This window comes from Equus caballus, chromosome 1, assembly GCF_041296265.1.
Source record: "Equus caballus isolate H_3958 breed thoroughbred chromosome 1, TB-T2T, whole genome shotgun sequence".
Classification (NCBI taxonomy): Eukaryota; Metazoa; Chordata; class Mammalia; order Perissodactyla; family Equidae; genus Equus; species Equus caballus.
Window position 1 is genome coordinate 169867994 of NC_091684.1, and position 24981 is coordinate 169892974.

The following is a 24981-nucleotide window of genomic DNA, read 5'->3' on the forward strand; positions in this document are numbered from 1 at the left end:
AGATCATGAAGAATGTCTCACTTATATATCTAGTGCCTAAGATAGCTCCTAGCACACTATGGTCCTCAATATATGTTTGTTGAATAAATGAATGAATGCATAATTAAATGGATTCTTAAATGAATAAATTAATTAACTGAGGACTTTGTAAAAAAAAGTTGTCAAATAGTTCCAAATTTAATTGTTTTATTAATTCATTTATTGTTTTCTGATTCTGCTTCATGATTCCTGACTTTTTTCCTGGGATCCTCTTTTAAAACATCCATTCTATCCACATTAATTTCAAACAAGAGTCTCTTTGCTTTTAAGTTTCTTTTTTTCCTTCATTTCCAAAGTTATTGCTACTACCAACTCCAATCCCTTCAAAATTAAACATCTAAAGCTCCATCTCCCCCATCTTCTTCACAATGGCCAAACTGAAGAACCATCATAAGTCAGATTTTCCCTGACTTCATTTCAGGGGTAACAGGATTCAAATTTTGGAAGGTTATTTTAATGATTTGGCATTCTATGAAAACCCATAAAAATAAGAACGAGTTCCTCTTTTTTGGATTGTTTAAGAATGGTTCATCTGGTAAGTATGAGATGATCAAGGTGTCTTCTCATTGCCCTGCTCAGTCTTGGGTTTAAAATGCCTTAGTGGTGGTGATGAAGCAAAAGAAAAAATAGTTTGTTCACTAACTCGAAGGTTAAGAACGGTTCTATATAATCTCCACTTTTTCCCTAAGATTTTTCCTTACTTGAGTTTTCTTATTCTTATCACTATTCTCTGAGTATTTTACATAGTTGTTCCCATCATTATATCCATCCTATTGTCTCAAAAATAGAGTGGTTTATGTAAATATTATAACACCATTCTTCCACCTACCACTTACTATACCAGTCTTGGTGTAGTCAGGGACTGTAGAAGGGTTAGAAGGTGCCTCTTCCCCCATCCACAACAGAAAGCTTTGTCTTCTATATTTTTGTATATATCAGCTCCTCCTCTGATGTAACAATGAGCTAACTAGCACCATGGGTTGCAACTAAGAAAATCAATTCTCTGGAGGCCAGGGACAGCCAGCTAGGAATCAAAGCCCTAAGAGAATAATTTAAAAGTTGATGCATGCTTCATCCAAGAAGCATAGAAACACATCTGAGGTGTCCAGAACAAGTAAGGAAATGGATAATTTCTCTGGATTAGAGGTGGAAAATGTTATGATGTGTGATATGTCCTCTAGAATATGATGATTTCCAATTCTACTGTCCGAAAGGACTGTATCACTTAGAGATGTTAGATCCTTAGAAAAATGGAAATATGTCCAAATCCAAGATTAATACTTCATGAATTGCTTGAACAGTTTGCCCATGTTTGCAATGAAGACCTTAATATTTATAACTTTTATTCAAAGCCTTCTACATGTGCTTAATTAGTCTACTACATGTCAAACACTGTACAAGGCACCAGGCATATAATGATGAAAAAACAGAAATAGTCCTTGTTTCTGTAAATCAACATATAATTGACCTTCTCATCTATGAATCCACAAATACTTGTCTATATCTCTCACCTACAAATGTTATATGATAAATAACATTAGGTTCTATCTCAATTTTATTCTATCAGCCTGATCTCCATCTCATATCTTTCAGAAAATTCCCCTCCTAATCTTCATATTATACCCTCAATGGCCATAGTTGATATTTGTGAATGATGAAAGAATTACCTTTTAATTTAAAAAAAAAATGCCTCCTCAATGATCCATGAAAACTCTATCAGATATTTACCCATATACTGCTGAAGACTGTGTTTAAGTTTAAGATGAAAAGACTCAGAGAGGGCTTAAAATGTAATTTGTTCTGAATGGCCTCAAAGGGAAAACCAGAACAAATGTGTTTTTTTAGAGTCTGATTAAACACAAACATTTTCAAAAGTTTATCTTATATTCAGTTTTAAATAGTTGAAAAACTTCAATTCAGCTTCCTCCAAATTTTTATTAAATGCTCCTGAAGATACAGAAATCATAAAAGTGTTAGGTTATCTAACAATCCACTAGATTATCACAAAAGTAGCAGAAAAATCCAGGTCTCTTTCCAACTGCCTTTTTATGTAGAAGGCTTCCTAATTCCATTTCCTTGGACAACTTACTATCGCTCAGAACTTAAATTTTCTTATCTGAGAACTAGAGATGCTAAGAAGATATAGAGTTATTATGAAATAAAATTGAGAAAACACATGTCACATGTCCAGTACAGAATCTGGTGCATATTAGGGGCATAAATTATAATCTTGGTGTAAAAAAAAGAAACAATAAAAGTGTCAATAAACCTAATAGGTAATGTATTCTACCTTCAGTAAGAATTAATGTTATTAATTAATAAGAAAATAATGCTCAATTAATTTTTTTAAATCTATCTAGGTTTTAGTACGTAGCATGCCCTAGAACTTCTTCACAAAATGGAGACCAATTGAAGAATTCATGGCACTTGCCCTGGGTCAGAGTACCTAAATATCAATCTTATCTTTTCTTTCCAAATGATCTCTGACAGAGAAACAATCACAGCAGCTGAAATTTCAGAAGACAAACTAAGCAATGTTAGAAGTGGGCCATATCTAGTCCCTACAGTTAAAGTGGGGTAAATACAAGGTAAGACAGGAAGGACTGTGATAACAAGACATGCTAGCAGATTGTTTTTCTTGTGTTAGATTTGCTTAGAAAATAGAATCCAGCAGTTAAGATAGGAGAAAGATCAATAACGAAGTAGAAGCACATAAGGTTAAAGCAAGTCAGTTCCTGGAAACTGGATTAGTTAACGAAACTTGTTCTTCAAGTATATTTTTGAGAACAGGATTATAGAGACATCCAAGCAGGATATAGAATCTTCATTTCTTGTTTGAGACTGAGTTAGAAGAAAAGAATCAATAAGAGGCTGATAGAAAAGCAACTAAGACAATGGAAAAGGAAGAATACATGAAGCATTCAACAGAAGACTATATTCTTAGAAATGTTCTAAATGAAAATTTTAAAAATTAAGAGAGTTTTAGGCTTACATCTTACACAGATATTACATTTAATTCCCACTGTCACAAAAGGTACTATATTTTATTTTATTACTTTGGTTAAATATTCATACAAAGTTTGATTGACAAGCATGACAGTATGCATCCATTTTTAACTATATTTTAAAACTCTAGAATTTACAGTATTTTAGCCAACATTAACATGAAAAGTAATAACTAAAAAAATGCTTTAATTTAACAAGCACAAAGGACTTATATGAATAAATGACAATTCTCTGCTGAAATATATCAATAATTTTAATAAATGGAAAGACATAACATGACCCTAAATAGACAAAAGTAATACTGAAAAATAATCATTTTCCTTAATATCTAATTTAAACAATAAAAATCATATTTTGGACAGAATTTTTGAGATACTAACAAAATTATTATAAATTTCAGTTGGAAAAATAAATATACTAGAAAAATCAAGAATATTTGGTAGGCCAAAACTATTGAACCATGAAGTTATCATGTAGTACTGTCACCAAAATTGAAAGATATATTAATGAAACAAATACAGCAACATATCTGAGACATCATAAAATTTGGTAGGTGACATTAGATATTGGAACAAATTAATTTGGAGATGACAAATAACTTAATAAATTGTGTTGGAACAACTTGCTAACCACTTTTACTCCTACATAAATTGAAAAAGAGTTAAATTTCAAAAAAGAAACTACTAAAAATATAGAGTAACTATGTAAATTACCTTGGAATGAATAAAGACTTCCTAAGGATATTCCCCCAAACAAAAGAATCCAAAAGAAAAACAATTATATTTAATAATATTAAGAGTTAAAACGTCTCAAACTCCTCCAAAAAATAGAAAAGGAAAGAACATTTCAAAACCCATTTTATGAGGTCAGCATTACCTGACACAAGTACACCACACATACAAAAATTACAGGCCAATTTCCCTGATGAATGTAGATGCAAAAATCCTCAACAAAATATTAGCAAACTGAATTCAATAAGATATTAAAAGGATCATACACCATGATCAAGTGTGATTTATTCCAGGGATGCAAGCGTGGCTCAACATCCACAAATCAATGTGATACACCACATTAACAAAATAAAGGATAAAAAATCATATGATCATCTCAATAGATGCAGAAAGAACATTTGAAAAAATTGAACATCCATTTATGACAAAAAAAAAAAACAACAAATTGGGTACAGAGGGAACATACCTTAACATTAATAAAGGCCATATGTGATAAGCCCACAGCTAACATCATAATCAATGGTGAAAAGGTGAACACTTTTCCTTTAAGAACAGAAACAATACAGGGATGCCCTAATAAGAGCAATGGAAGTCTAACCAGAGTAATTAGGCAAGAAAAAGAAATAAAAGGCATCCAAATTGGAAAGGAAGAAGTAAAACTATCATTATTTGCAGATGACATGATATTATATATAGAAAACCCTAAAGACTTCACCAAAAAACTGTTAGAACTAAGTGAATTCAGTTGAGTTTCAAGATACAAAATTAATATACAGAAATTCATTGTTTCTATACACTAAGAATGAACAATCAGAAAGAGAAATTAAGAAAACAATCCTATTACAATTGCATCAAAAAGAAGAAAGTACTTCTTGCCAAGATGGCAGCATAGGCAGACTCCGATTTCATCTCATGCCTTGAATAAAACCAGGTTACAACTATTTTTGGAAAAATTACCCTGGATACAAAACTGAAAATTCGATAAAAAGAACCCCCACAACAAGGGGTAGTCCTGACTAAGGTGGAAGAGGCAGAAATTCCTTCTGGAGAGAAAAATATCCACCTTCAGGAATAGCAGAGTTTCTCAGTCAACCTGGTGGGAGACACCCTAAGGTATGCAGCCCTCCCTGGAGGAGTGAGGACCTGAGTGGGGACCCAACACTGATATAAGCATCCATCAGACTCAGCACAACTGAGACATGGGTCTTACTATCTGGCTTTCTTGGCTATTAACTGCAGCAGGGAATACTCCCCAGAAAAGCTATCAGACGAAAGCCAAAAAAACCCGGGTCTTAAAGGGGCCCACGCATAAACTGACCCATCTCAGAGAGCAACCTAAAATCACCACAAAGCAGGCTGACAGTATTTGGTGAAAAGAGACTCACCTGGTAGGCCCTGGGTGCATCTTGGTGAGAGGCAAGACCTCTCTGGAGACTGAGATGTGGTGGCCATTGTTGTCACCTAGTCCAGGCATGCTGACACAGACCCCATCTGACGCCATTGAAGTTCTTCCCCTGGCCGGTTAGCCCAGGGGTCTGCCAGACCCACTAGAGTACAGATTTAATCTAGTTCAGCCAGGGAAGGCAACCCACCCTAGGGACCAGCCCCACCCAACAGCAAACCCTCAGGCTACTTGTCAGCCTGCATTGACTGAGTGCCTTGATCCTCTACAGGCAGGCGAGTTTGTCAACCTCTGCGGGGCAGGGCCTGTGTGAGGACCAGGTGAACTGTCAGGGGTGTGGGTGGAGAGGTGGGGAGCTCTATAGTGGGGAATCAGGGCATGCTCCAGGGGGTTGGGAAGTGTGCACAGACCAGGACTGTGTTGAATGTGTGTCGGGACTTGTGGGGGGTGAAGCTTATCAGCAGCAGAAAACCTGTGCTTCACAAATAGCCATAAAAAGGCTCAGCCCCAACTTCCAAAGCCTTAAACAATTTAGTGTTCCATGCCTGTGGCTAGCCCCACTCAGCTACACTCCTAAGAGAACTGACAACAGCCTTCTAGGCCTGAGGCCCATAGCAACTGTAAGCCCCTGAGCCTAGCAACCAGCTACACTGGGTACCTACCCTATTAACAGGAAAACTGCAACAGGAGTGTGCTGTTAGACCTTGTAGCCAATGGTGATGAGGACCCCCAAACCAGATTTACAAACAGCTGGCCAGGGAATGAAAGACTAGACTCCCTGGGTACCTGCATTAACAGCAACTCTACCACAGCAGAAGGACACAAGTAGCCCACAAAGGGGTCACTCCTGGATCATTTGGATGAGACAGAAGCACACTACTGGGCCTCAAAAGGCATCTCTTACATAAGGCCAATTCTCCAAGATCAAGAGACATAGCTGACTCACCTAATACATAGATATAAGCACAGAGAATGAGGCATAATGAGGAGACAAAGTAATACATTCCAAGTAAGGCAACAGAACAAAACCCCAGAAAAAGGACTAAATGAAACAGAAATAAGCAACCTACCTGACAAAGAGTTCAAACAAAAACTCATAAGGATGCTCACAGATATTGGGAGAAGACTGGATGAACACAGTGAGCTCGTCAACAAAGAACTGGAAAATATAAAAAAGAACCAATCAGAAATGAATAATACAATACTGGAAATGAAAAATTCACTAGAGGGACTCAATATCAGAGTGGAAGATACAGAAGAATGGATCAGCAAGCTACATGAAAGACTAGAGGAAATCACCCAAGCTGAACAGAAAAAAGAAAAAAAATTAGACAGAATGAGAACAGTCTAAGGAAACTCTGGGACAATATCAAGCATGCAAACATTTGGATTATAGGTGTCTCAGAAGGAGAAGAGAGAGACAAAGGGGCAGAAAATTTATTTGAAGAAATAATAGATGAAAATTTTCCTAACCTAAGGAAGGAAACAGACATCCAAGTACAGGAAACACAGAGAGCTCCAAACAAGAGAAGCCCAAAGAGGCCCACATCAAGACACATCATAATTAAAATGTCCAAAATAAAGGATAAAGGGAGAATCCTAAAAGTGGCAAGATAAAGGCAACAAGTGACATACAAAGGAAATCCCATAAGGCTATCAGCAGACTTCTCATCAGAAACCCTACAGGAAACAAGAGAACGGCATGACATATTTAAAGTGCTGAAAGGAAAAAACCTACAGCCAAGAATACTCTATCCAGCAAGGCTGTCATTTCAAAATGGAAGGAGAAATAAAGAGCTTCCCAGACAAGCAAAAATTAAAGGAGTTTATCACGAAGAAACCAGTTCTACAAGAAATGCTGAAGGGACTTATTTAAGTTGGAAAGCGATGACCACAAATAATGATAAAAAAATATTTTTAAAAACACCCAAAAAACAGGCAATAAAATTACTGGTAAAGGTAAAACTACAGTAAAGGTACCAGATCAACCACCTATGAAGATAATATGAAGGTTAAAAGCCAAAAGTACTAAAATCACCTATTTCAATGATAAGAGGGTAAGGGATAGACCCACACAAAACAAGAGAATAGATATGATTTCAAAAATATAAAATGTGGGAGGAGGGGAGTGAAAAAGTAGAGCTTTTAGAAAGAGGTCAAGCTAAAGACTCTATCAAAAAGAATAAAATACCTAAGAATAAATTTAACCAATGAGATAAAAGACCTGTACATTGAAAACTATAAGACATTGACAAAATAATTTTAAGAAGACATGAATAAATGGAAAGATATTCTTTGATCATAGACTGGAAGAACTGATATTGTTAAATGTCCATGCGTGCTAAAGAAGTACACAGATTCAATGGAATCCCCATCAAAATTTCAATGACATTTTTCACAGAAATAGAACAAACAATCTTAAAATTTGTTTGGAACTACAAAAGACCCTGAATAGCCAAAGCAATCTCAAGAAAGAAGAACAAAGCTGGAGGCATCACACACCCTGATTTCAAATTATATTACAAAGCTATAGTAATCAAAATTGAAAACTTCTCAATTACAAACACACACAGAAAAAGAAGTGACAAATTTAAAACCATTAAAAAAAAAAACATTTGAGGCAAATAATGAAAGTAAAAATAAAAGTGCGGTAAGTCCAATATATAAGAAGAACTTAAGAATCAATAAACAAAAGACAAAAAACAAACCCTGAAAATTTTAAAAATCAGCAAGGGAACTGCAAATGTTTCAGGTGGGCTTAAGTCTGGCTGGAGATTACCACAAATATATATACACTTAAGGTTAGCTCATGTTCCTAATTTAATTATCCAAAGACATAAAATCTCATTAGAAGGAAGGTGATAACACACAGCACTGGCAAATATAATTCCCCTTGACTTCAGAACTCCTAATATTGATAATACTGCCCACCTTTGGTAGTAACATCAAAGATCTCAAATACTAAATTCTTAAGGATGGTGTATGACAGGGGTCCAGTTTTATTTTTCTGTATGTGGATATCCAGTTTTTCTAATACCATTTATTGAAGATACTATCATTTCCCCATTGTACCTTCTTGGTGCTTTTGTAGAAAATCAATTGACCATACATGGGTGGGTTTATTTCTGGCCTTTCTACTTTGTTCTATTGATATGGGAGTCTGTTATTATGCCCAAACCACATTATTTTGATTACTATAGCTTTGTAATATAGCTTGAAATTAGTAACTGTGATGCCTCCAGCTTTGTTCTTTCTCAAAATTGCTTTGGGTATCCAGAAGAATTTTAGGATTGTTTTTTCCTATTTCTGTGAAAAATGCCATTGAAATTTTTATAGAGATTTCACTGAATCAGTAGATCACTTTCGGTAGTATGGACATTTTAACAATGTTAATTCTTTTGATCCACGATCACAGAATATCTTTGCATTTATTTCTGTCTTCTTCAATTTCTTTCATCAATGTCTTAGAGTGCTCAATGATCTTTCACTTCCTCGGTTACATTCATTCTTAAATATTTTATTCTTTTTGATGCTATTGTAAATGGGATTGTTTTCTTAATTTCTCTTTCTGATAGTTCACTGTTAGTGTATAGATACCCAGGTGATTTTTGTACATTGATTTTATATCCTGCAACTTTACTGAATTTGTTTATTAGTTCTAACAATTTTTTGGTAGAGTCTGGGATTGTCCATGTATATAATATCATGTTATCTGCAAATAGAGATAATTTTACTTAAAACAACTCAAAGTGGATCAAAGACTTAGACGTAAGACCTGAAACTGTAAAACTCCTAGAAGCAAATATAGAGAAAAAGTTCCTTGACGTTGGCCTTGGCAATGATTTTTTAGATTTGACACCAAAAGCAAAGGCAATAAAAGCAAAAATAAACAAGTGGGACTACATCAAACTAAAAAGTTTCTGTACAGTGAAGGAAACCATCAACAAAATTAAAAATCAACCTATGGAATGGTAGAAAATATTTGCAAACCACATATCCAATAAGAGGTTGACATCTAATATCTAGAAGGAACTCATACAACTTAATAGCAATAAAACAAATAATCTCATTAAAAAATGGGCAAAGGACCCTCAGAGACATTTTTCCAAAGACAACATAGAAATGGCCAATAGGTATAGGAACAGGTGCTCAACATCACTAATCATCAGGGAAATACAAATCAAAACAACAATGAGGTATTACCTCACACCTGCTAGGATGGCTATCACTAAAAAACAAGAAAACAAATGCTGGTGAAGATGTGGAGAAAAGGGAACACTTGTGCACTGTCGGTGGGAATGTAAACTGGTACATCTGCTATAGAAAACAATATGATGTTTCCTCAGTACAACAGAACTACCATATGATCCAGCAATCCTACTTCTGGGTATATATCCAGAGGAAACAAAGTCATCATCTTGAAGAGCTTTTTGTACTCCCATGTTCCTCAAAGCCTTATTCACAATAGCCAACACATGGAAACAACCTATGTGTCCATTGACAGATAAATGGAAAATATTATTCAGTCTTAAAAACGAAGGAAATCCTGGCACTTATGACAACATGGATGAACCCAAGGAGCATTATGCTAACTTCTGCCCTATATTGTCTCATTTTTTTAAATTATTACTTCTAGTATGAACTCTGTATTTCTAAATAAAATGCCCATATTGTTATTTCTTATAAATTCCTTTTAAACATCATTGACTTCCTGTCATGGCAAAATGAGAATTTAGCTCACCAATATAACCCTTTCTAAAGTCTTTTCTTTCCATCCTCCAATATAATCACATCAATTTTTAAAATTAAATAAATAGTAAGAATAATATTATGATTATATATTTTTTCTCTGTAAGGCCAAGTATTGAATAATAATTATATTTCCTTTTTTTCCCCTAAATTAGTAGTTATGTCATGCTTCTTTTGGAAAATGTTCTGAAAGTCTTCCCCCCACTAGACCCTCTCACTACCCCCCTGCTCCTGAATTCTGCCCCAAGTGATGACCTTTATGGATTTTATCAACAAGGGTCTTCTGCCATCTGTTTTGTGGTTATGTTCAGCCAGTGACATGCCTTGGAAGGTGATTCAAGAAAGGAGAGGAAGCTACAAGTATTTATTCCCTTGACCTCCTGCAAATTGTCCTTCATTAAAGGTCACTGCTCCTCTCAAATGGCTACCTTAAATCTCTCTTTTCTGGCTTCTTCCAGTCCCTTCAGGCATAACGCTGTTAACAGCTCTGCTGCTTCTAACACCTGGTTATGGCACTGTCTCATGCTATACCTCCATACCTACAGTTGTATAGATGGGCTCTTTGTGAATGAACCATCCTTGAATTATCATATCTTGACTGTGTCATCAGTTTTCTATTCTAAATGATATAGATAATTTCCTTAAATATATCAACTTATTCCATCCAATTGACTATACATGTATGAGCAAAATGCTCCAACACCATCTTAGATAATACAAATACCCACTATCCTCTCTCTGTTTTCTGAAGCCTCCCTTCCTGGGGTTTCTATGTTTCTGCTTTCACACATCTCTATTAGATCCTATTGCATCCTATGCCTTCTGCTTATCTTTTTGGCATCATATTCTCATTTTAAGATTGCAAATATTTTCTCACATCAATTTGAAGATATGAATGGTTTTTTAAAGTCTATTTCTTCTTTTGTTACCTTTGATTCCACCAGAGTCCTTTTGGCCTTCCTAAAGGCTCACTTTTTCCTTAAATGTCTTATATATATTAAAGAATAAGACACCAAAAATTTGACTAAAACCTCTCGACCAATAAAGCAGAACTCGCTAATTGGTAGACTTCTGGTCAGGGTTCCAGTAGAGAGGCAACACTTCCATTTGGGATCTTCAAAGGCAGAATGTGAAAGACTTTTCTCTAATACCCTTAACTTATTAACACAAAGATGTCAATATTTATTTGTGAAGCACACACCTGTGTGAGCATATGGGAGTGAGATGCGGAAAGAGTGGATGCGAGATTGAAATATTCCTTTCTGTTAATCTCCTTATGGCCAGACCTGAATCCCATGATCTCCTTTACCTGGTGTCCTGGCATCTCAAACATGTCAGGGATTCTGAGAGATAAATCTGTGCATTTCTGTCAGTATTCCTTGCAGTTGGTAGAGTTAGCCTTCTCTACTCTGCCAAATCAATTACCACACCTTTGTCTTCTCTTATCAAAAGATCTTTTGGAATCTTTGGTCTGCATCTAACTTCTGTCCTGTTTTCTTTGTTCTTGTGAGTCTAAACTTTTTTCCCCTTTGTTATTGTTATTATTATCTTATTTAGATCTTAGGAAGGAAAAGTGAAACTAATGTAGCCTGCCATGTTAAATATAATTTCAGTGTAGTCATTGTTTATTTTTAAAAATTAGGTACTTACAAAAGGGAGAGAATGATCCTTTTCACCGAAGAAAGGTAATATGAAAAAAACTATAAGGAAATGCATCAAAATATTCATGGTAATCATGGATGGAAGGACTATAGGGTAGAGAAACCATTTTAAAGAATTTTCAAATGTCTCACCCACCAGCTACTGTTAACATCATATTGTCCACCCCCAGCTGCAAAGGAGAGACTGCTAAATGCAATATTTTAGCTGGGTCACCATAAATGATGTCAAGTCTCTGTCACTAGGGAAAAAAAGAAACAATAGATATTGGGGTGACAAATGGCAGATCCTGCCACAAGTATTCATTGTGCAGCCATCTCTGTGTTATATATGGAAAGTAGAAAAGAAATAAGATTCATTCTTTATATCCTTGATAAGTTTTGGAAGTGAAATAAAATCCATTAAAAAACAAAAACCAGAAAAACCCGTGTCTGATTCTCTTTTATAGACTACACACAGGAGTATTTAAGGCACACAGAAAATAAACATTGGATGAGAATCATCAGAGAATTCTTAAAAGATATGAATTATGAAACAAAATCTACAATGTTCCTCAGATTAAAAATGCCTTTTCTGAAGTATTGAGAAAATCCAGCTATTCTCCAACTTTATTAAGAACATCACACAAACAAATGTGTTTATTTCGTTTTTTCCTTTATAAAACTGAAAACAATTTTACCTAAAAATTCATAATAGAAATACATCTCCTTGACTTAGTCATTTCAATAGTTCAAATATCAATTCATTTTAGATACTTTAATCTATTTTATGTATGGCAAAAAAAAAAAGATTGCCTTCAGTAAAAATATTGTCATAGTACTGGGGTGACAGACAATATTCAAGTTCTTCAAGAGGGTCTTTAAAAAGATTCTTCCCCTGCAAGATATGTAAAATGCTCTCTCTCTCTCGCTCTCTCTCTCTTTTGTTTTTCCTGTATGGAAATCATCCTTTGGGCAGTTTGTCAGTTTATATCAACTTCTTCATTGGATGAAGTGTATTTTTCTATGTCACATTTTCTGAATTTGTTATACTTATCTCTTTATGAATTTATTGCCTTTACTAGATTATACAATATTTGTGGGAGAAGACTAGGAAAGAAAGAAAGGAAAAAAAAGAAGGGAGGAGGGAGGAAATGAGGGGAAAAAGAAGGCAGCTCCTGGGAAGTCAAACTTCTTTTTTTTTAGGAGAAATGATCTGATTCCTCAGAGATAACTTTCCCTTGAAACCTCATTCTGAGTTATTGAATTATAGCTGAAGATAGTTTGGTTTAAATTGAAGGGATCTAAAGCAGTTAAATGAGATACTGTGTAGGAGTGTTTCCAGTAGGGAAAGGTTTAAATTTAGCCCACCCAAAGGCAGAGAAATAAAATAGCCTCAAGTTATTCCCTGTTAAATGAAAATTACAAGATGGCTGAATTTTAGAGCCTATTCCTTAAAAGCATTAGTAAGGTAGGGACCATGAAAGTTTCAGCTAATTCTCTGATTTGCATTTACTACAAACTATCCCTTTAACTTTTCCTTCAAGGAGAACTTGCGACTCCATAGTCGTTTCATGGCATTCTTCACACCCTCATTCCTCAAAGTATAGATGAGTGGGTTTAGCATTGGAGTGATGGTAGTATAGAACACAGACACAGCCTTATCCAGTGGGAAAGTAGTGGATGGACGAAGATAAATAAAAATACAAGGGACAAAGAAGAAAGTTACTACAGTCAGATGAGATCCACAGGTTGAGAGAGCCTTATGCCGGCTCTTTGCAGACCGCTTCCGAAGACTAAATAGAATTACTGTGTAGGAGGCCAGAAGAATGAGGAAACAGCCCAGAGAGATTAGACCACTATTGGCAATCACCAACATATTTACCAGGGTTGTATCAGCACAAGCAAGTTTTAGGACTGGGTGCACATCACAAAAGTAGTGGTCAATGACCCGAGCATTGCAGAAAGGCAGCTGAAAGGTCAGGAGGGTCTGAAAAAAGGAATGACCCAGGGCTCCTAACCAGGACAGTGATGCCAGCACAATACAAGCATTGGCACTCATGATGGTGGTATAACGAAGAGGTTGGCAGATGGCGGCATAACGGTCAAAAGCCATGACAGTCAAAACAAAAATCTCAGCACAACCAAAAAAGTGGAAGGTAAACATCTGAGTTACACAGCCCCAGTAGGAAATAGTCTTTTTCTCAGAAACAAAGTCTTCAATCATCTTGGGTGCAGTGGCTGAGGAATAGGCAATGTCTACAAAGGACAGGTTACTGAGGAAGAAATACATGGGTGTGTGGAGTCGAGGATCAGAAAAGACTGTAAGCAAAATGAACAGATTTCCCGCTATGATCACGATGTAGAAGAGGAGAAATAGGGCAAAGAAAATCAGTTGCATTCTGGGATCTTGGGAAAGTCCTAGGAATGTAAACTCAGTGACATTGTTGACCACTTGCATGAGGACCCAGGCAGAACTGGTTGAGTGGCTCTGGTTCTCTGTAAAAATAAATAAATGTTATAAACTATTGTAAGCATGGTAAAGCCTAACAGAGACAGCCTTATGAAAATATTTAAGTCATGCATAACATGGTAAATTCTTAATATTTCTTGAATACAGTTAATGAATATTTTTCTCATTATTAATTTTCTTACTACATTATTGACTCACATTTGATTTTCTGTTACACTTAGACCTACAATTCCATTCTCCAAAACAAGAATCTAGAGAATATGAGTTTTTTCTTTCTATCGGATTTACTGCTTTTCCTTAAGCATATACCTCCCTTCTCTTTCTCTCTCTCATCGGAAATCCTTTTGGGGAAGAAAAAGCTTAAATTAATTACTAAATTGATAAATTAATTTTTCAGCCTTAAGATAAAAGCCAGAACTCAGAATCAGAGCTCTGATGTCAAAATTCTTAAAATTTTTAAGTGAATCTTTTTAATATAATATACACAGATCAACTTTAGAAGAATAATGTTCTATTTAATCAAATGCAGAAGACTCAGTTTCCAGTTTCTAAATTAGATTGGAAGTTTCAAAACAATTAAAAATTAAGTCATGTTTAGTGACTGAGAACCACATATACAGTGGCCTCCTGCTTATCAACAGCTCGTGCTTGTAAATCACATTGGGTGAGTTTGAGTCCTAAGCCTTGGCCTGCATGTGAAACTTCCACTTTGCTTGCCAGTAAGGAATACTTGAGAAGTGGTCCAACTATAGACAGAAATATCTTTTCCTATATTGCTCTAAAGAGTTGAAAAGTTAAAAAATTATTGAGGTTCCCATTATCCTCAATCTCTTTGCCTTGAAAAAGCCCTCTGCCCTTGTAATCATAGGTAAGAATTAGGAATAAAATTTCCCAAACAGATAATGCTATAAATGGTAGTTAAAAAAATAAGTGTCTGATACAGTTTTACAAACCATATACAGGAATGCTTAAGGCATACAGAGAAAAATATTAGATAAAAATAATCAGGGAAGAATTCTTGAAAGAGATGAATCATGAGACAAGATCTAAAGAAGTCCCTTGGAATAAAATGGCTTTTCTGAAGCATTGCAAATTATTAGGTATCTTCCATCTTTACTAGAAAAACCTCTTTTCTGCATGGATAGTTTAAAGAGGACTGCCCAGAAGCTGAGTGATTTCAGTTTGAGCACCTCACCAACTGGATAACTTTAGGTAAATCAATCTGTTTTCTCTAAATCTTGGTTTTCTCATTTATAAAATATGGATTATAAAGTTTTTTACCTCACAGAGCTGTTACAAAAATAAGATGAGATATCTATGTAGTTTTTTTTGTATTTATGAAGAGTTTTACTTTATAATTTGAATCTACAAAATGGGATCTTTCTAGTAAATAGAATTTGCAATTTTACCTATTTAGCTGTTATGTAAAAATTATATAGACAAAAAATAGAGAATATTAAAATTCATATATAATTTTATTCCTGAGAAAATAAACTATAGTATCTGATGATTTCCATTAAAGAGATACCATTAATAGTAGTTAATATTTACTACACACTTTATTATGTGCAGGATTGTATCTCATTCTATTCTCACAAAAACATTTTAATATTTATCTTCATTTTACAGAACACCAAAGTTTGAAGTTAGGTGAATCCTCCAATATAACAGAGTCAGTGAAGGGGCTGGTATTTGAATTGTAGCCTCCCAATCCCATGAAGTACACATCCCCTTAAATAAATGATAGAAAGACAGAACAATGAATAGGAAAAAGATGATGATAATGATGAAGATAGATAGACAAATAGATAGATGAACTTCTCATGAAAAGGAATTGCATTTAAAACATCATTTGCTCTCTTATGATGCAAAATCCTTTGATTAGAGAATATGGTCCATGTCTTTAAAATCTTTGAATATTCTATGACACTGTATCAACAAAGCCAAATTGTATTCACTCATAAACAATTGGCAAAATCATAAGGGTTGGAAAAATATTTAGCTAATCACAGAAAACACTTATGTTGTACTTACCATATGCCAGGTGTTGTTCTAAGTGTTAACAACTCATTTAATTCTTACAAGAATATCATGAAGTAGGCTATCATCACTATCCCCACTTCAGAGATGAGGAACTGAAGCACAAAGAGTAAATAACTTGCTCAAAGTGATAGAGCATGTGATTGGCAGAGCTGGTATTTGAACCTAAGCAACGGGACCTCAAAGTTTATTTTCTTAAAGCATGTGTATGCTACCAGGGCTGATAGCATCAAAGTCATCATATCCGCTTTCTCATTTGAAAGTCGTAAGCTTTCTGCAATCGTCAAAAGACTCCTTTTCTGCTAATCATAAAGAATTTGGTTTATTGTTTTTAACCATATCCAGTATTTGGAGACAAAGACTACAGTTGCAACTGGAAAGATCACAGTTTGTGCCAACTTTTCTCAACTTAAACTTACAATGAGAATGCAGTGACAAGTGATGTGATATTGATCATTAATTTAGACATTATTTCATCTAACGTGTTGACAATCAAATAGAGGAGGTCTGTATGCAAACTAACAATCACGGTTCTCTGAGACAATGATAAGGAAGCCCAGGAGAGTCAGGGACGCCTTTCCAGAGAAAGTCATCATTGAGTGGGATTTTGAAAGTTGAGTTAACCTGATGTTAACTGATAGTTAACCTGATGTTGAAGAGAATTATTGGGTGGGCAGAAAAGTGGGCAAGGCAGGAAGGACATCCAGGCTAGTGAATAGGACACGTGAAAATAAAAAGGTGTAAATCATTATAGCATCTTTTATGAGGAATGCCTATAGGTTTGATATGATTCACACAGAATCCATGAAGGGAAGTGTTAGGAATGAGGCTGAAAAGGAATTGCTTAGATCACAAAGGGTCTTGTGAGTCAAGTTGAGGAATTGGAATTTATCTTGAATTATTTGGAGGGATCATAAATAAAGAATCACTCCAGTGATCACTCCAGTGCCAGGAGGGCAGCAGGAACGGGCGGTGGTGGAGAACAGTTGTTAAAAAGGAGAAACCTGAAACCCAGCTTGCCTAGGTTCAAATTTTAGCCCTACTACTTGCTTTAAGAAAGTTATTTAACTTCCCTTTGCCTCAGTTCTCTTAAATGTAAAATGTAGGTAAGAATAGTATATACCAAATAAGTGTTGTAAGGATTAAATGTGTTACATATAATGGCACACTGTAAGCAAATATATAATTATCATTACCCATCTTAATGACTGGAATATATGCCTACTGGAAGGAGGGAGAGAGACATGGATAGGAGTCTTCTGAAGATGCTAAACTCCTACCATGTTCATCTCCTAATTCCAATTTATATGTGTTTTCATGCTTGTCAAAATCTTGGAAAACGCCTCTACTGCTGACACCCACCCTCTCAAATATATTCCTTTGGCTGGAGTAGTAACAAAGTATCCTCCATATCTTTGCCTGGCTTTCTTTAAGAGTTCAAGTAAGGGTAACCAAAGATGTTTGGGCAGCAGCTCTATTCTTCCTGAATGGTAACAATCTCAACTTTATCTAGGATCCCCCTCAGGATCCCATAAAACTAATCCAAGTCTAAGACGCAAGATTGATCTATTATCTTCATTGGGAGAAAGAGCACAGGATTTGAAGGTCGAACAACAGGGCTTGACTTACAACTCTGCCTCTTACAGGCTGTGTGATCTTAACACAATTTTCCTCACTTGTAATAACCAGAGTTCTCCCTTGTAAGATAATAGTGCCACTCATGGAGAGGATCAAGTTAATTAATGGACATGAAAGTAGTAAGTTGTCTGCAAATCTAAGTCATAATCATTTTAGTGGTAGAATTTCAGGAGCATCAATATCAGACACCCGAATTCTGTGGACCAGAGCCTCTGTGGAACTGGTTATTTCCACTGGTCCACCCAGGCTCCTAGGTCAAATTTGGTCTCTCTGGGATGATGCCAAAGAAAGTATGCCAATTATAATGGGATCTATACTGTTCAAGAAACAAGGTTGTTCCTTTATTTAACTCTATGAGTCCACCTAAACTATTTCAAATAGAACAAATAGCAAGACTGCAACTCACTGAAATCTTCAGGGAAAGAGATTTAGTCACAGTTTCTCCTGTGAGCAATTTGAAAAGGGCAGAGATCAAACATTCTGGATCTCTTTCCTAACAGCAAGCTCCATTCCATGGCAAGCTCTTTGTGCAATAGTGTCTGAGTAAGTAAAGTCTTGAAAATAACTGCAAAAAACCTAATGTAAACAATATAGAATATATATGCATATATATTTCTGTTTTTCACACAGCACCAATATTTATTTATCCTTTCACCTAATAAATATTTAAAGAGCACATTCTCTGCATCTGGTACTGTGCTGTGAATATAAAAAGATGAATAAAATCTAATTCCTGGCATAAAACCACTCATTTTAGACTAATAACTTTAAATGACCTCCTCAAATTCCCTAGACTGGACCATAACTTCTGTAAAATGTATCCTTATAGGTAAAAAGGATCTTGGAGATGACTTGACTTTATTTCACCCGTTTAACCATTGATGAAACAAATGAAGTGCAGAGGAAATTGAGTTATCTAGGTTTCACTGTTAATGATAAAGCTAGGACTAAATTTCAATTGAAATAATATTGATACACCTTTTAAACTGTAATAAACTTTCCCCAAATTACTTAATGGAATTACTAGAACAGAGTTTGTAAAGTGAGTGAAGAATTTAAAGATTCTGCTTTATCCTTTCATACGCTTTGAATCCATGAAAGTTGCTCTTGCCTCTTTCACCTTATTAACTTGTCATTCCAAAAGAGAAACTTACTCTGGCCGTCTTCTTGAGTGTGGTTCCACGACATGGATTTGGACAACCTGAGATCTTGGATTAATACACCTTTCTGAGACAGAACTGTGATCTATATCCAGATATTCATACTAAAAGATTGAGATCAGTATATTGATGCTTCTTTTAGTATGTGCTACATTTCACAAAAAGGATTACACCTGCAGCCTAAGAAGAGGGCCTGAGTTTGTTAATTTGCTGTCTCTCTCAATTTCTCAGATAGAAATGTATGAGTTTATAGCCATGCCATGGCTTCTGATCTTGGTCTGCAAGAGCTTCTTTCTACATTTCTGCCTGCCAAGAGAGAGAAAGTGTCAGCAATCTTTATGTCCCAGCACAACCCTGAGGGAATTGCTGGGCCAGTGATTGGGTAGCAACTGGAGAGTATTGTTAGGCAGAGAAAGTGCAAGTGTAATCTCCACTAAATGATGCCTTGTAAATTATGTTGAAGGCTACTTGGTAAATAACTCGTTAATAAATATTCAGGTCATTTCCACAGTTTTGCATAATTGACTTAAAGTTGGGGCAAGGGAAGGAGGAGGGTGATGTTCAGTATCACTATATTGTTCCACTAACATAATGACAAAATAGTGTATTTGTTTATAAACCTATTGAAATATTTTACTTCGTGTTAAAATTTGCTGAGCCTAAAGTAGATAAGCTACATTTTTAATTTAGTGGCACTGTGAAGATACTGCTTCAGTCCTATTATTACATGAATGAATTTCTAAGGCATTTAGGTCAAGGAGATTTGACTAAAGTTGAGGATTACACCTCTGAAATTGAGTATAAAATGTATCACTAAATTAAGTGTGAACTTTCAAGTCAGGCCTAAAGTTTGAATGAGGTTGAATTTTGTGTTTGAATGGCACACAAGGAAAATATGGTAGCCCAAATAGCGTTCACCCAGATTAACGCTTTTTTGAGGTAGAAAGGATTATTATGTTGCAACATAAAAGTGCTTTTTATTGCTCTTGGTAGCAGTTTATTGTTCTAGGACTCTAGAGGTTATAAATAAAGAAGCTTTTTGGACAAGGAAATGGCTAATTGTGGCAGTCCTGTTTTTACTGGGTTTCTCCACTCAAATTCCTTCTGAGATAAAGGATTGTCTCACATGTTTCTCTCTCTTCCTTATCTTGTTCTGTTTGTTCCTTCATTCCTTCCTCTCTTCCTAGGTTCCTTCTTTTTTCTTTTCTCATTATTCCTTCCTTCCTTCAAAATAATATTTAGTCAGACAAAGAAAGACAAATATTGTATGATATCACTTATATGTGGAATCTAAAAAAGCAAAACTCAGAAAGTAGAACGGTGGTTACCAGGGCCTGGGGGATGGAGGAATTGGGGAGATGTTGCTTAAGGGCACTAACCTGCAACTAGAAGATGAATAAGTTCTGGAGATTTAATGTACAGCATAGTGATTATAGTCAACAAAGCTATACTATACACTTCAAAGTTGCTAAGAAACTAGATCTTAAATGTTCTCACAACAAAAAAAAGACTAGACCTTAAATGTTCTCACCACAAAAAAAGAAATGATAATTACAAAATGTGATAGAGGTGTTAGCCAAAGCTATGGTGGTAATCATATTGCAATAAATAAATGTATCAAATAAACATGTTGCACACCTTAAACTTACACAATATTATATATAAATTATATATCAGTAAAAAAAAAAACATTTATTGAACATTTATTCTTGGCTGAGCACTGTGCTTGATACTCTAGATACAGAGACCACTGAATAATGGTGCAGCCCATTAAGTGAAATTAAAATTGCATCACATTTGTAAGTGCTATGCTCACTAAACACAAGTAAAGCATGTTATGAGTATGAGAATTCATATGATGATCAGTTGATAAAACTCTATAACGACAGGATCAGACATGACTTCCAAGAAGATAAGAACTCTAATATTGAAGCCGAACAGGGGGTCATTAATTCAAGTAGAGCGAGAAACATGTCCAGAGTCATGAAGGAAAAGGGAAACTACCTACAGTTCAGAGGTCCATACGATGGGACAGGACTGGGACAGTAAGTGGGGATCGATACTTGGTCTCCAAACAAGCTTAGTCACTGTAACTGGGCTCAAGGTTTAGAGTGGTAGTATAACAAAATTACTAATACAGGGACTCCTAGGTATTATATGAGATTTTCTTATCCCCAGGCACACTGCTCAGTACCCCTACATATTCCCATGATAATATTAGTACAGAGTCTGGGGCAGGATAGAACTTGCAGCTGAGAAGCTATAGATTTGAAGAAAAGATTGGTTAGGTTAGGAAGTCAAAGAGTTATTCACTTAAGAGATAGGAACCAGACTACACTGTATTTACGTTATGGATTTTACCATTTTCTCTAAGCAAGTGAAGCTCACGAAGTCTGTTTGTTTATGGAATAATTACAAAAAGCTTGGGAACATAAAGAGCATAAAAACAATAAATCAATAGTTAGCACGATAATAAATAAAAAATAGATATCTTGAGTCAGCCTATTCATTAAGGAAAAAGTGTTGAAATCTACATAAAATGTGAAGTTTAGTTAATAATAATGTATCAAAATTGGTTCATTAGTTGTGGCAAATGTACCATAGTAATGTAAGATATTAACAGTAGAGGAAACGGTATGAGGTATACAGAAACTCTCTGTACTGTCTTTGAAACTTTTCTGTAAATGTAAAATTATTCTAACATTAATTAATTAAATTAAAAATGATGATATAAAAGACTTGAAAGTATGATATTAACCAGATCATTTTTTTAAAACCACTTAAAATGTGATTTTTTTAACATATTTTGAGGACTCATTTATCACCTAACATGAAATTTCTTGTGTCGAGGCTAATTTTGATATGAATGGGGGAGTTATTAGGGATTTTACTGTCACATAACAGGTGTCTCAGGTCAAAAACTCAGTTCCTTTTTCTGTCTTGTGATTCTCTAGGATCAAACAATTATACAATGTTCTTTCAGATTTTGTTTCTCTTTTAATTTAACAGAACAATTAGCAATAATTGTAACATAAACAGCCAATATTTATTGAGTTCTGACCATATGTAGACATGCTTATTAGAGCTGTACAGGTATTATTTTGTTTCATTTTTCTGAGAATCCAGTGAGGCAGATACTATTATTGTCCTCATTGAAAGGACAATAGTCAAAGGGATATTGAGAGGTTAAGTTGCTTGTCCTCTGGGAAGTGGTGGAGCTGGACCATGATGAAGGGATCTGACTCCAGAGTCCACACTTCTGACCTCTCTGCTCTACTTCTCCCGATGATCTGGGCTCACATATCATCTTGGAATGCATCCACCTTCCTCTAGTGGATATTGAGAGACTTTATCATTTAGTATTTGAGTGATCTATTGATGTGTGGTAGAACATGCAAATGGCAAGATGTCCAAGTTCTTACATGACCAGGGGTATTGCAAGTTACCTAGGAAATCCTAACATTAGGTGGAATTTTAGACTTCTTTTTCCTGAGGTATGTTTTTCAGCTAAGTAATCAGAAAAGCCTCTCTATAGCAATTGATTAGAAAATAAAGTGAGTAAATATAAAAATATTGCTAATAATCCATCATTATATTATTTTTTAGTAAATAGAATAAATACCTTTCCATACCCATAAAAATTTGCAAAGAGATTTATATCAGAAGTAGATAACCTTAGATATAAATGCTTAAGTGAATGTTTTTAAGGATCTCCTAGCTCTGGAGCTCCTATATAGGTATAGTAGAAATTAAATAATTGATCCATCTAATTGGGATAAGTACCCTTTGTGGAAAGGAAAATATTGAGTTAATCTTAATTATCTAAAATTACTAGCTTTCTTGGTTGATTGTACTTTGTCTAAGTGATCTTGAGCAAGACACTTAAGAAATCTGAGTTCATTTGTAAAACTGAAGTTGACTAACATTACCTACTCCTCAAAGTACTTTTGAGACTCAGCAGTACTAACTATGAATGCTATAAACCGTAACTCATTTCTTTGTCTTTTCCTTTAGAGTCTAGAGCTCTTAAACATGAGGATTACTTGAAGAGCCAGCTTATCTACTCACCCCCACTGTAATTTCACTCAAAGAATAACTTGAGGTGGAATGGGACACCTCTTCTAGAGAAGCCGCTAGACAGAACACTAGAAGCTTCCATCACCCCAGAACTCCCAGATTTCCCTTGCTTCACACATAAACCTTGCCGAGAGCATATGTTCGTTCAAGTGAATTGAATTTAAGTGCATTTTTAAAATTTGGCACAATATAAAACACAGTTCTTAGCGAACATTAATATATAGGATGGTTAGTGCTGTTTTCAGGCTTTGTTAGAGACAGGACAAAGGGGTTCACATTGCTTTGGAAAAGACTGTTGAGACATCAGAAGGAATTTCCTGATACTAAAGTTGTTAAACTCTGGAGGAGCAGGGCAAAAAAAGGACGTAATATCTTCTTTCATTTGAAGAGAGTTTAAAATTGAAATGAATTGAATAAATGCAGACCACTTATAGACAAAAGGATAGAAGAGTTGCTCTTTCAAGGAGTCTTCTTGACTTTAGCCTGCAATTAATTCCTGTTATCATTTGTGAGCCAGTAAACACTCTCGAGTTCCCTGCTTAACATTTAATCCCTGAGAAAGCTACCTATGCCTCAATAGCAATGCATTATAATTTTCATGCTGGCTTCTCTTTCATACCAAAGTCACCAAATTGGCTTTCAGGCATGTACTCATGTACAGGATGAGTTAAGAGTGTCCCAAGAGAGTATGTTTTCTAACATGGCGGAAGCATATCACATGTTTTTTTCTCAGCTTCTTCATGGCTGTCTTCACATCAGCATTGCTGAGTGTGTAGATGAGGGGGTTCAACATAGGCGTGATCACTGTGTAAAAGATGGAGAATACCTTATCCGCAAAGAAGCTGCAGAAAGGCCTCAGGTAGACGAATACACATGGCACAAAGATCAGGCTGACCACTATTAGGTGGGAGGCACAGGTAGAGAGTGCCTTGCTCTGGCCCTGGTGGAAGCGAGTTCTCAGGGTGATCAGGATGACAGCATAAGAGAATAGCAAGACCAAGAAGCAGACAAGAGATAGCAGAGCATTGTTTGAGACCATCAGCACCTCTATCACGTACATGTCTATGCAGGCTAGCTTGATGACCTGTGGGACATCACAATAAAAATTGTCCAGTTCATTGGGGTGACAGAAGGGCAGCTGGAAGACAAGTATGACCTGTGTGATAGAGTGGATGAAACCCCCACACCAGCAGGCAAAAACCAACTGAAGGCATAGCTGGTGGTTCATGACTCTCAGGTAGGGCAAAGGATTACGTATGGCAACATACCTGTCGTAGGCCATGACTAGCAACAAAAACACCCCCACTGGCTCCCAGAAAGTGCGGGAAGTAGGTCTGGCCCAGGCATCCTGAAAAAGAGATGATCTTGCCCTACTGTAGGCAATCCCTTAACATCTTGGGGATAGTGACACAGCTCAGGTATAGGTCAACAAAGGACAGATGGCCCAAAAAATAGTACATAGGAGATTGGAGCAGGTGGGCATCAGCTCTCACTGTTACCAATATCAAGAGCTTGCCCAGGACACTAACACAACAAAAATATTAAGAAGAGAAATAGCTGCAGCTCCCAAAAGGATGACAAGACCAGAAGAACAAATTCTGTCACCTTAGAATCATCGTCTTTTTTCAAGTCAAGAATACCAAGTGACCTAGAGAAAGAAAAATTAAATTAGAACAAGAAAAGTGTAAGTTAGACTAAAGACAATATGTATATATATTGTAACATATATATGTTACCAGATTTGGGATCTGGTGTTTATAGAACCATATTCCAAGATGAAAAAAAATTAAGCAAGTTCTGTGAGGTAGGAAACGTATGTTCCTGTATAGATAGAACAAGGAACATTTTGCATCTCTTTCAACCTTTTATTCCTGTAATACTTTTAAATTGCATTTACAACAAATTGGGAAGGGAGATAATGACATTCATCGTGAAGTGATGAGAGCACGAAAATCGCTTTTTTTTCAGTAGACAGAATTATATCCTTTAAGAACAAGAGTTCTAAAATGAAAGATCTAGATCCAATCTA

General features: G+C 35.6%; 1 protein-coding gene and 1 pseudogene across 1 annotated transcript; both read right to left on the bottom strand.

Moving 5' to 3' along the window:
- Positions 1–13086: 13086 nt before the first annotated feature.
- OR4H12 (olfactory receptor family 4 subfamily H member 12) lies at positions 13087–14025 on the bottom strand. The gene has a single exon (XM_001502417.4). The coding sequence runs from the start codon at positions 14023–14025 to the stop codon at positions 13087–13089; it is 939 nt and encodes a 312-aa protein (XP_001502467.4).
- OR4Q12P (olfactory receptor family 4 subfamily Q member 12, pseudogene) lies at positions 23620–24581 on the bottom strand (annotated as a pseudogene).

What these genes read in the sequence shown, in the direction of transcription:
- OR4H12 (XM_001502417.4), bottom strand. Translation starts at nt 14,025, where the DNA reads ATGCAAGTGGTCAACAATGTCACTGAGTTTACATTCCTAGGACTTTCC.